General features: G+C 42.1%; 1 protein-coding gene across 1 annotated transcript in view; it reads left to right on the top strand.

The window, feature by feature from the left end:
• Positions 1-12,456, top strand: part of LOC121277357 (serine-rich coiled-coil domain-containing protein 1-like) — an 898,837-nt gene that overhangs the window by 500,071 nt on the left and 386,310 nt on the right. Inside the window, exon 6 of the mRNA XM_041186774.1 lies at positions 3,218-3,431. Coding sequence (XP_041042708.1) covers positions 3,218-3,431 — 214 coding nt within the window. The remainder of the gene's footprint in view (positions 1-3,217; positions 3,432-12,456) is intronic.

The raw sequence follows: 12,456 nt of genomic DNA, 5'->3' as shown, positions 1-12,456 counted from the left end.
GGTTGGGTGTGGGTCGATGAGGGATGTGGGTGAGGGAAGAGACATATGATGGAGCTGTCTTGGGAATTTCTTTCAATTGTCTAAAGTATAACACACATGCTATAATATAATATAACACCGGCAAAATATACTGATTTCAGTTTAATAAAGCAGGATTGGTAGAACAGACTTTTGGAGTAAGCTTTCCCTTGAAAAATATCCCATTCTCAGCTGTATCAGCAGGAGGCACTAAACAAAGCCAGACTACTCCTGGCTGGGAATGAATACAAATGAGTGGGCAAGTCATTCTGTAACTATTAGTAATGGTAGGTTTGGGAATACTTTGAAAAGTTCCTAGAAGCAATTGATCCTCATGCTCAATCTCTCTCCTGGTCCTTTGGAGCTTGAATGCAAAGTGCATTGAAATGGTCTTGGTTGCAATCCTGTGCAAAATAAGCTCCTGATTTCAGGTAGAGTGCTGAGAATATATAAAAACAAAAAAACTGCGGATGCTGGAAATCCAAAACAAAAACAGAATTACCTGGAAAAACTCAGCAGGTCTGGCAGCATCGGCGGAGAAGAAAAGAGTTGACGTTTCGAGTCCTCATGACCCTTCGACAGAAGTTCTGTCGAAGGGTCACGAGGACTCGAAACGTCAACTCTTTTCTTCTCCGCCGATGCTGCCAGACCTGCTGAGTTTTTCCAGGTAATTCTGTTTTTGCTGAGAATATATGTTGAGTGGAACCTACCATGTTGTTGGAGTGTGGATATTGTGCAGAAATGCCATTCATTGACTGAGCAAATCACCAGGAAGTACCCATGAGATATCGTTCCTGGAGTATTCCTACCCTTAAAAGAATAGGAAGATAACCATTCAATTAAGAAGGGGATCTAACTTGCAGTAGCATCAGTTTCACAAATACTTTAGCATTCATGATCCTTTTGGTGGGAAAATGTCTGAGCCAATCTGCAGCCAATTTAATCAAATGATAGAACAGTATGTTAGCGAAACATGACAGCACTGTACTCCATAAGAAAATATGTGACTACAGAGAGCTCATAGAATAAGTTCAGTAAATCTGCTCCTTTGTATGTACTTGGCAATTAATCCCAAAGAGTTATATGTCAAGAGGAACAGATGGTCAAGAATAATGTTGACACGCTTAGGGTCCTGAGATGATTTGGATTCTGTAGTAATGAAGGCATTGTTGTACATGCTGCTCCTGGTTCAACTTGGCACAGCATCTAGAGTGTATGTCATCCTGAATTATCTGTTAATTTTCCTAATGTCTGTGAGGCTTCTGTCAGGCTGAATGAACTGTGGAGAAGGCCATCCGAATCAACGAACAATTGCTTGATGTGACATTTAGAACAATGAACACCTGATACTAATGTTAAAGAGGAATAATTGATGGTCATAAGCAAGCAATTTTCTCAAAGTCCAAGACAGTAGTATTAAACACACCTACACAAACACACAATATAGGATATCAGGAAGATGTTAAAAAGTAACCGGGGAATTAAAAGCCCTGTGCAGTCTTTCTCAGGATATAAAATACATTGCTTCTCAGACCCATTAAACATGACTGCTAATCTAATGGTTTCTTTGTGTTACAGAGAATATCTCTGCAGTATAGCTTTAATTTTGAAGCCTGACCCTACTGAGGGTGGTAAAGGTTTGACCGGTGCAGGATTTATTCTGGATTTTTAATATAATAATAGTTCTTTCACTGGCCGGTTGGCCTATCTTGTTTACCTCCTCTCCTGAAGTCACTGACTTTTGCTGTGGAAGGGCCAGTAATCCTTCAGTACCTCATTGGCCTCTTTTGATGTGGAGAGTTAGTAAGCAATATACCCACCCCTGGGAGCACAGGTGAAGCAAATCCTGCCTTTTCCCAAAACCTTCTGAAAAGCATTTTGAGCAGGAACCACTGGTCATTGAGAAGCAGCTGGAAGCCTGACTCCAGATGCAATCAGAAATTCCCATATCAGCATCCTCACCAAGAACAGATATCCATTTTTAAGGTGAAATCTATTCTATTTATTTCATCCAAACACAATCTGAAAGGTCCCATATTATTTCAATTTCAGCATGTGCACTGTAAGCCTGAAGCTATAACTGTGCTTACACTGTTCTTGTTTCATTATTCACACAGTTTTTAATAATGTAACAGCATGGTGTCAAGCATTTTATAGGCAGGAAACCACAGAGAGAGTTATACTACTATTTTCAATGCTGTTCTGCTGGACCTGTAACTCATTTATATTGCTACTTGTATTCAATCCACTGTTGGATATTGAATGCTCCAAATTTGAAAATATTAATTTACTGTAGTATTTAGTCTTTGCAGATGTTTTCCAGAGAGGGTTGGTATTGTACTAAAAAAGCCTTCTGAAAGTGTAATTTGTGAGAATATGTTTTGCCGTGGTGATTCAGTTTTGCTTCTAGCATCCTTGTAACTAATATTTTAGCAAGGAATATCTCTGTTTAACGTGCACTCTGTTCTTCTCCCTATATTCCAAAGCAACAACAGCATTGAGTAGAAGAAATGCACTTTTTCAGATTTTGATTCTTGTTTGAAAAGTATGTTTGAGTTACAGTACATTTGGGTTACTATATACCTATCTTCCATGTTCACAAACAACCAAATTGTTGCTATCTTATCTGTTCTGCAGCTTATGCAGTTATTTCACAATGTGTGTGGTGCCCCAACCCTGCATGTTAACCTTGCAGGTAGTATCGCATTTATTTACATGCTGTATTTGAATAGTAAGTTACTGGTGCTGCTGCACTGCTCTGTGCAAGGTCATATTACATACACATTTAAATGTGTACACATGGTCTGTTGGCAATGCCAGAAAAAAGCATGTCTCTTTCTTTGCCACCATTCAGAAAGAAAGAAATGTGACGTCATAATTGCAGTTAAAACTGAGGTTAGTGTGAGGTCCAAGAAGACAACTGCATTCGAACAGTTGTCAATATTTTAAAATGCCCACAAATCACAATTATACTGTAGTTTCCTGCATTGATTCCACCTGAAAACAATGCCACCTTGAAACTGTATAACTGACCTACAATTTCTGGCTTACCTTTGTCTTAAAGGAGGAGGGAGAACAGCATAGCTAGCTGGGCTGAATGGCCTGCTTTTGTGCTGCAAATTCTGTGCTCCTAGTAGTTTTGATACTTGATTATGTACAGTTTTTATTGATATGCATTTTTATCATTTCTCTTTCCTAGATTTCCATTTGTACAGTCTTCAAAAGAAGGAGAGCTTTGTGAATCTAGACCTCTTCGGTACAACCATTGGCCCAGCGCTACATCCTCAGATGGGTCACTTCAGAGGGAGGAGGAAACTGGTGGTGGTCTGGAAGCCATGTCCTTGCGGTTGATGATGCAGGACTGCACAGCAGTAAAGACAATGCTTCTCAAACTGAAGAGGATTCTGCAGGAGGTAATCATTGAATACTTTTTTCAAGTTTGATAGGTGAATATGCCAAAGTTATTTCAGGAGCAGGAAAAAAAAACACTGGGAGTTGTAGAGCAAAAATATTGTTCTTACGCTGACATTGTGGGAAGCAGATTTTACAGTAAATGTATAGAATAGAACCATAAAACAGTACAACAATTTTGCTCCTTCAATTATTTATCAAATTCCATCTTGAATCTGTATTCACCACCGTATAAGGAAGTGCATTCCAAATCCAAGTCATTCAGTGAATAAAAAAGCTTTTCCTCATGCTTCCTCGTTCTTCTGTCAATTACTTTAAATCTGTTCCCTTTGGTCATTGGCCCTACAGTCATTGGAAACAGTTTCTCCTTATTTACTTGATCTAAGCCCATCATGATTTTAAACATCTTTATCAAGTCTCATCTTATTCTCTGCTCCAAGCGGAACAACCCCTACTCCTCCAACCCATCCAAATAATTGTAATCCTGGAACCGTTCTTGTAAATCTCTCCTGTACCCTCCCTAATGCATTCACGTCCTTCCTAAAGTGTACTGCCCAGAATTATACAGCGTCCTCCAGCTGAGACCAAGCTAGTGTTTTAAGTGTAGCTTAACTTCCTGCCTCTCTTACTTTATGCCTCTATTTATAAAGTGTCACGTGTCTCCCCTTTCCATCAGCCTATCTGTTTCCCATTGAAGTCCCTTGCTATCTTCCTCAATGTTTACAATACCGCCAAATGTTGTGTCATCTGCAGATTTTGGAATTGTGCTTTGTATCCCCAAGTCCAAATCATTAATGTATATAAAAGACCAATACTAATGCTGGTACTGAACCTTATTGCATGCCACTGTATAACACCCTCTAGTCCCAAAAACAGTCATTCAATACAACTCTCTGTTTTCTATCCCTTAGACAATTTTATATCTATGTCACTACCACCCCTTTTATTCCATGGGCTTCAATTTTCCTAACAAACTTAATATCCCGTGTAGACACAAACAATACGTCCCTCATCCACCCTCTCTGTTACCTCATCTAAAAACTCATCAAGTTAGTGCAGCACAATTTTCCCTTAACAAAATCATGCTGGTTCTTCTTTAAGAGTCCAAGATTGTCCAAATGGCTATTAATTTTCTCCCCAATTATTCTTGTAACATCATCCCCAACACTGACATTTAAGTAATAAAAACAAAAAAACTGCGGATGCTGGAAATCCAAAACAAAAACAGAATTACCTGGAAAAACTCAGCAGGTCTGGCAGCATCAGCGGAGAAGAAAAGAGTTGACATTTCGAGTCCTCATGACCCTTCGACAGAACTTGAGTTCAAGTCCAAGAAAGAGTTGAAATATAAGCTGGTTTAAGGTGTGTAAGTCCAAGAAAGAGTTGAAATATAAGCTGGTTTAAGGTGTGTGTGTGGGGGGCGGAGAGATAGAGAGAGGGGGGGGGGGGGAGGTGGTGTGGTTGTAGGGACAAACAAGCAGTGATAGAAGCAGATCATCAAAAGATGTCAACGACAATAGTACAATAGAACACATAGATGTTAAAGTTAAAGTTGGTGATATTATCTAAACGAATGTGCTAATTAAGAATGGATGGTAGGGCACTCAAGGTATAGCTCTAGTGGGGGTTTTTTTTTAATAATGGAAATAGGTGGGAAAAGGAAAATCTTTATAAATTATTGGAAAAAAAGGGGGTGAATATTGAATTCAACAACTTTAGGTCGTGAGCTCCCTCCCCCATCCCCATCTCCTTTCTGTTTCCCCCTTCCTTTTTTTCCAATAAATTTTTAAGATTTTCCTTTTCCCACCTATTTCCATTATTAAAAAAAACCCCCACTAGAGCTATACCTTGAGTGCCCTACCATCCATTTTTAATTAGCACATTCGTTTAGATAATATCACCAACTTTAACTTTAACACCTATGTGTTCTATTGTACTATTGTCGTTGACATCTTTTGATGATCTGCTTCTATCACTGCTTGTTTGTCCCTACAACCACACCCCCCCCCACCTCTCTCTCTCTATCTCTCCGCTCCCCACACACACACCTTAAACCAGCTTATATTTCAACCCTTTCTTGGACTCGAACTCAAGTTCTGTCGAAGGATCATGAGGACTCCAAACGTCAACTCTTTTCTTCTCCGCCGATGCTGCCAGACCTGCTGAGTTTTTCCAGGTAATACTGACATTTAAGTCTTGCCTGTAATGAGCAGGTTTATCCACCCCACCGCCTCACATTTTATGAGAACAAGGTGTGATATTTGCAGTCCTCCAGTCCTTTGACATCCTCCTTATATCTGAGGAGACTTGAAAGATTTTGGCAACACCACATTTTCTACCTTTACTTCCCTCAGCAACCTAGGACCAGGCGATTTACAAACTTTTAAGTACTGCCAGCCTTCCAGTACCTCTTTATCTATTTTTATCTTATCCATTGGCCGGGCAGCCTCTTCATTTATCATAGCTTTGGCAAAGTCCTCTTTCTTTGACAAACATTGATGCAATGTTCTCATTTAGTACCTCAGGTATATCTTCAATGGTTCTCCATTTTGGTTCCCGGTCAGCCCCACTGTTCCTCTAACAACCCTTTCACTGTTATTATGCTTACAGAAGAATTTTGTGTTCCCTTTTATGTTACCCACTAACCCATTCTTGTACTGTCACGTTCCCCTCTCTTATTTCCTTTTTCACATCTTTGTACTTTTTATATTCTGCCTGATTCTCTGGTATTATGAACCTGCCATTCATCTTACACCCATTTTTCTTGTTCATCTAACTCCAACGCTTTTTTGTCATCTAATGAACTCTGTCGTTGGTGGCCCTCTCTTTTCCTCTTGTAGGAGTATCCTATTCGAAACCCGAACAATCACCTATTTAAATATCGCCAATGCTCCATTATTTTTGATTTCTGAGAAATCATCCTACTGCTATTATTAAAGTCGCAGTAAGCCATCACAGTGCCTGATTAATTAACTATATCCTAGGGTGTCCAGGAAAAGCAAAACATGATTTGGTTATCATTGCACATTTGACTATTCTATTACCAGACAATTATTCAAACTCCTGCTTTGCATGGTGGATTTGTGTTAAACCATGGCAAAATTGGAAGGAAAGCAATTTTTTGGTGTTGCTGCTCTTTTTTTTTAACTTTACTCTCAATGATAACTTGCTACAGCTACACTGAATAATATAGAATATGTCAATGTCCTGTCTGCTTTCCTCTTCTGTTTTACATCTTCTACACAGTGTTTTCCCTTAGATAGAAGTGCAAAACATCTCTCTATGGTGCCCACCTTGCCCAACATGAGATAAGCTTTGATGGCCGACTCAGTCTCCTGAGGCAGAGCTCTGTTGTTCAGGAAGGCTGGTCATCAACCAGGCTGCTAAGGGGGGGAAAAAAATGCTCCAGTAAATCTCAGTCACAGAGCAGTATTGAGTTTTGTTTCCAGCCAGGGTTGAAATTTGAATTGGGTCGCTTTACAAAGTATTGTTGCAAACTTGGGGAAGAAGGGCAATCTGTTAAAATGATAATTTAAAATTATAATTTTTTTAAAAAGAGATAGAAAATGCTGGAAGCACTCAGCAGATGAGGCAGCATTTGTAATATTTCAGGTCATTGGCCTTTCGTCAGAATCTGTTAAAATCTTGTCCTGCCTGATACCATACAGTTGGCCTTAGTGCAGTGTTGTCCTACACATGAGCCACATGTTGGGGATCCACATGTGATGAGTTTACATTTCTGCTTAGTGAATAAACAATGGGTAACGGGCACCATCCTTGGGTATGTGATCTGAATATTTACATGGGTATGTTTGTGAACTTTAAAACCTTTTTTGTTGCTAAACGGTAAGATAAAAAGCAGATTATAATCACTGTGAGTGGTTTACTTACAGAAAATGTGAATTAATTAATAAAGCTGTTTAATACACATTTACTTAGGCCAGGATCTTTAGGTCTGTGAGTGGGGGGCGGGGCCCGCTCGCCGACGCGGGATGACGTTGGGCAGAACTCCCGATGTCACCCAGCGTCATTTCAATTTTCAGGTTGGCGGGGACACAGCCAAATCAGCTGTGCGCCCGCCCACCTGTCAATGGCCTATTGAGGCCATTTAAAAAGTAATTGAGATAATTAAGGGATCTGCCCGTCCAACCTTAAGGTTGTTGGGCAGGCCGGGAGCCCTGGTGGGAATTAGAAAAAGCGTGAAACCTCATCCACGGGCGGGATGAGGGTTTTCAACATTTTAATAAATGTATGCTTTAAAGTGATGGATGTGTCCCAACTCATGTGTCACATGTGCAGACATGTCAGGGAAATTTTATTTTTGCACCTTCACCATTTTTAAATTTGGCGCCAATCTCTCTGAGGCAGCACTTAGCCTCGGGGGATAAGTGCACTCTTTCACATGCATGCACGAAAGAGCGCACTCTCGGCTGAGGGAATCTCCCCCCCCCGCCCGCTCAGCGCTCCCTGGCAGATGTTGCACTGGCCGGGCCTTAACTGGAGGTGCACCCGCTCCTGCACTTTCCCCCCAGACAGGGGGTGGGGGGATAATTCTTCCCTTAGTTTCTGCTAAAATTAGTGCATGTGGGCTAAAATGGGGTGATCACAACTGTGATGAGTTAGCTATTTCTGTTGGACAACAATTTTTAACTATTCATTCATGCGACATGGGTGTCACTAGGCCTGCATTTATTGCCCATGTTCAGAAGCTGGTTGCTGTGCATCTGGAATCACGTGTAGGCCAGACCAGGTAAGGACGGCAGATTTTCTCCGCCGAAGCTGCCAGACCTGCTGAGTTTTTCCAGGTAATTCTGTTTTTGTTTTGGATTTCCAGCATCCGCAGTTTTTTTTGTTTTTATCTCTTTCTACCAGGAAGCCCATTCCTAGTGTCAGTAACTTACAAGATGAAGGCCCTTTTGGTATCAATCCTAAAATGCAGCCCTCGTACCAACGCCCCCCTCACCTCTGCAAGAACTCATCCTTGACCGCCTCCCTTCTTTCATTGATTTATTAACAGCAACCAGAAGTACATTGAGAAACAGAAGCCACACAGCAAGAATGAGTGCTGCAGAATTATGTTTGGCAACAGGTTTCACAACTTTCCTGTTTGTCAATATGGCAGCTTCCAGATGGAGCTTGCTGAGCTGACTCAGTCTGCCTAAAGTCTTCCTGAAAGGGAATAATACTCCTTTGCATTCTCTGGTTAGTCTGATTATCTGTCGTCTCCTCACTAATCAGTGTATAGTGAGATTAGTCATGTAAACGCTTGTTTATTGTTTAAAGGTGATAAAGCGATTTGTACTTGGTGTTTTTTTCCCCCTGTGTTTACACTACAAGCATCCTCCGGGCTGCTTAAATAGTGATTTTGCAACTTTAATCCTTGGGAAATATTTTGTTGGAGATTGAGCTTTTTCTCATCACAATCCACCACACTTTCCCCATTCTGGGTCAGGATTTTGCCCTCATTGGTCGGGCTTGACGGGGGTGGGTGGGAAGCTGACCACCGCCCGCGATGGGGGCTGGACCGTGAGTTCATGCTGGCAGGCCAATGAAGGCCTGCCCATCCTGAAACGCACGCGGCAACCTGAGTGTTTGGTTGGGGGTATTTAATTTGTAATAGCTGTTGGAAACCTCATCCCCGCCTGCGAAAAATTTCTTTCAATTATGACTTTTAACGGCCTTAATAGGCTTTTTAATTGTCGGCGGCTGCGCTGCTGACTCCCGCGCATGCCTGCTGACCAAAATATCGCGCAAGTGCACGAAGGCATTGGGATGTTCGCCCGACGTCATTGTGCATCATTTTACACTCGTTCAGACGGGCGTGCTATATTCTGGCCCAGATTTAAAAATGCTACACTCTAAGGCACCAACTTTGGGATGACAGAAAATCTCTGGAATGTGGTGTGGAAAATTGGGTCGACCTTGTTTCTAAGGGGGTGTGGGTCAGTCTTCTGCCCACCCCCAGCCATGTTAAGCAAGTGCATTGGTGGGATTTTCTAGTCTACTCTTGGAATTCCATCCAATTTGGTCCTTGTGGGCTGAGAGCTGGCAAGAATTCCATTTAGGATTTTGGGAAAGGCCAAGAGGTTCGGCAAACAAGGGTATCGGTCAACTTGGCTTTGTGTTCAAATGGTTCCTTTTGGAGCAGAAGATGTTGCTGTTTTCTTCATCTGGGGAGAACACCAGTGGCAGATCAGGGCATCAGCCCTGGATGAGCCCTTACAGGCCCTGGTAACAGGCCCAGATTCTGCTACTGGGTCTACATCTTCAGGAATTGCTAAACTTGTCACTCATTCTGCTGCACTTCTGCTGATGAAGTGGGCTGATTGGAATTTCAACCACTCAGATTGTCAGACTCTCAGAGCCCAAAGTTGCATCTAAAAGTCAAACAGCTTGAATAGGACCTTTTGGCTGTTTGGTACAAACTTCAGGATTTGGCATTTTAGAATGGGCCAATCTTCAGTTCAGTATTCTCCTTCCTTCCTCCTTCCCCCTTACTTCAACCTCTTTTACTCCAACACCCTCTATTCCTTTCCTTCCTTCATCCTTTCCTCTCCTACATTCCTCTCCATCCTTTGCTTCTGCCCTCTCCTCTTCCCTCCTTCCCTCTCCTTAACTCCCCCACTTTTACTTCCTCCTTTCTTCCTCTGTTCTCTACTTTACTCCAGAGTTATCATCTTCCACGCCTACTATGCATGAGACACAGGACAATTCAAGTTAACTTTGTTACTTCATAGTCCTCACCGAGATTATTGGATACAATTACATTTCCCCATCTTGCTCCTTCATGGGTGGAGAACTGACAAGTTTGCTTTGCAGCTCTCAATTGCCTGTCAGGGTTTCATTTGTTGATGGCTAAGGTAGAAGATCAGCCATGACACCGAATGGCATAGCAGCCTTGAGGAGGGCCGTATGGTCTACCCCTGCTCCTATTTCTTGTGTTAAGTTCTTGAAGAGGTGTACGACCCCGACAACATGCTGATCTAAACTCATGGAGGTTACTTGATATTGAATAACTACCATGCCTTAGCAGAAAATAATGAAAACAGAAAGGATATCAGTTTTCCCTTCATTTAAGATGTTAAAATAAATATTTTAGAATACAATATATGAATGATAAACACCATAATGAAAACAATCCTAATTTGTGAGTGATTGTTAAGCGATTTGTCTTAAAATATGAACCCTGTGCTATTGATTATTTAATCTGTTACATATTACTATTGCTAATGAAATTAATGACCCCAAGTCTTCACTGCACTATTACGTATAAATAATCTACAATTCTTGATGAAGTTGTAGCCCAGGGCAATGTGATGAGATCTAAAATGCCATCCCGCTAGATTAACATTGAATTCTGGTCCAATTACTGTTTTGATTGACAGTTGGGTAGACAAGCAAACTGAATAAAAGAAAAAAATCCGCAGTGAATGTACACTGGAATATGGTTCCACAAGCACTAACACATGTTGAGTTAGGGTCTCACAAACACTAATGTGTTGAATTAGGATTACACCCTCCAAGCCACTCACCATACTGACTTGGAAATATATCGCCATTCCTTCACTGTTGCTGGGTCAAAATCCTGGAACTCCCTCCCTAACAGCACTGTGGGTGTACCTACACCACATGGACTGCAGCAGTTCTAGAAGGCAGCTCACAGCCAACGTTTCAAGAGCAGTAAGGGATGGGCAATAAATGCTGGCCCAGCCAGCGACACCCACATCACACAAATGAATAAGAAAGAAAACCACAGACAATACTACATGTCAGTGCCTGTGGAATCCTAAACCAACATGTTGAATTGGCGTTCCTTAAACACAAACACACCTTGAGGTAGGGATCCACAAACACATGTTGAGGTAGGATTCCGGAAACACTAACACATCATGGGTTTGGGATCCACAGACATTGACACATGCTGTGATATGATTCCTCATAGTTTTTCTACCTGCTGAAGCATCCATTCTTCATTTGTGATTCTATATGAGTGTCGGCAGGATAATCATTCATTGGGGTATTAATGTGGTTGACTCTGAAATACCCTCTGAAATGGTCCAGCAAGCCACTCAGTTGTACCAAACTGCTACAAAGTCTAAAAGAAATAAAACCAGATGTACCACCCGACATCGACCGAGGCACTGGAAACCACAACAACAAGCTCAGTCCTGTCTACCCTGCAAAGTCGTCCTTACTAACATCTGGGAGCTAGTGCCAAATTTGGGAGAGCTGTCCCACAGACTAGCCAAGCAACAGCCTGACATAGTCATATTCACAGAATCATACCTTATAGATAATGTCCCAGACACCGCCATCACTAACTCTGGGTATGTCCTGTCCTGGCAGGACAGACCCAGCAGAAGTGGCAGCACAGTGGTATACATTCAGGATGGAGTTGCCCTGGGAGTCCTCAACATCTAATTCGGACACAAAGGCATCAGGTCCTATATAGGTAAGGAAACCTCCTGCTCAGTACAGTGTACCACACTCCCCACAACCCCTCAGCTCATAAATCAGTCGACCTCCATATTGAACACCAATTGGAGGAAGCACCGAGGGTGGCAAGGGCACAGAACGTATTCTGGGTGGGGGACTTCAATGTCCATCACCAAGAATGGCTCGGTAACACCACTACTGACCAAGCTGGCTGGATCCTAAAGGAAACAGCTGCTAGACTGGGTCTGCAGCAGGAGGGTGAAGGAACCAACAAGACAGAAATACATACTTGACCTCATCCTCACCAACTTGCCTGCCGCATATGCATCTGTCCATGACAGTGTCGGGAGGAGTGACGACCACACAGTCCTTGTGGAAATGAAATCCTGTCTTCACATTGAGGAGACCTTCTATCATGTTGTGTTGCACTACCACCTGTGCTAAATGGGATAGATTTTGAACAGACCTAGCGACTCAGGACTGGGCAATCATGATCCGCCTTGGACCATTAGCAGCTGGAGAATTTGACTCAACCACAATCTGTAACCTCATATCCCGGCATATCCCCCATTCAACCTATGGATCAACCCT

The sequence above is a fragment of the Carcharodon carcharias genome, chromosome 1 (assembly GCF_017639515.1).
Source record: "Carcharodon carcharias isolate sCarCar2 chromosome 1, sCarCar2.pri, whole genome shotgun sequence".
NCBI classification, from domain to species: Eukaryota; Metazoa; Chordata; class Chondrichthyes; order Lamniformes; family Lamnidae; genus Carcharodon; species Carcharodon carcharias.
Note: the sequence above shows the minus strand (reverse complement) of the source record. Positions and strands in the feature narration are given on the sequence as shown.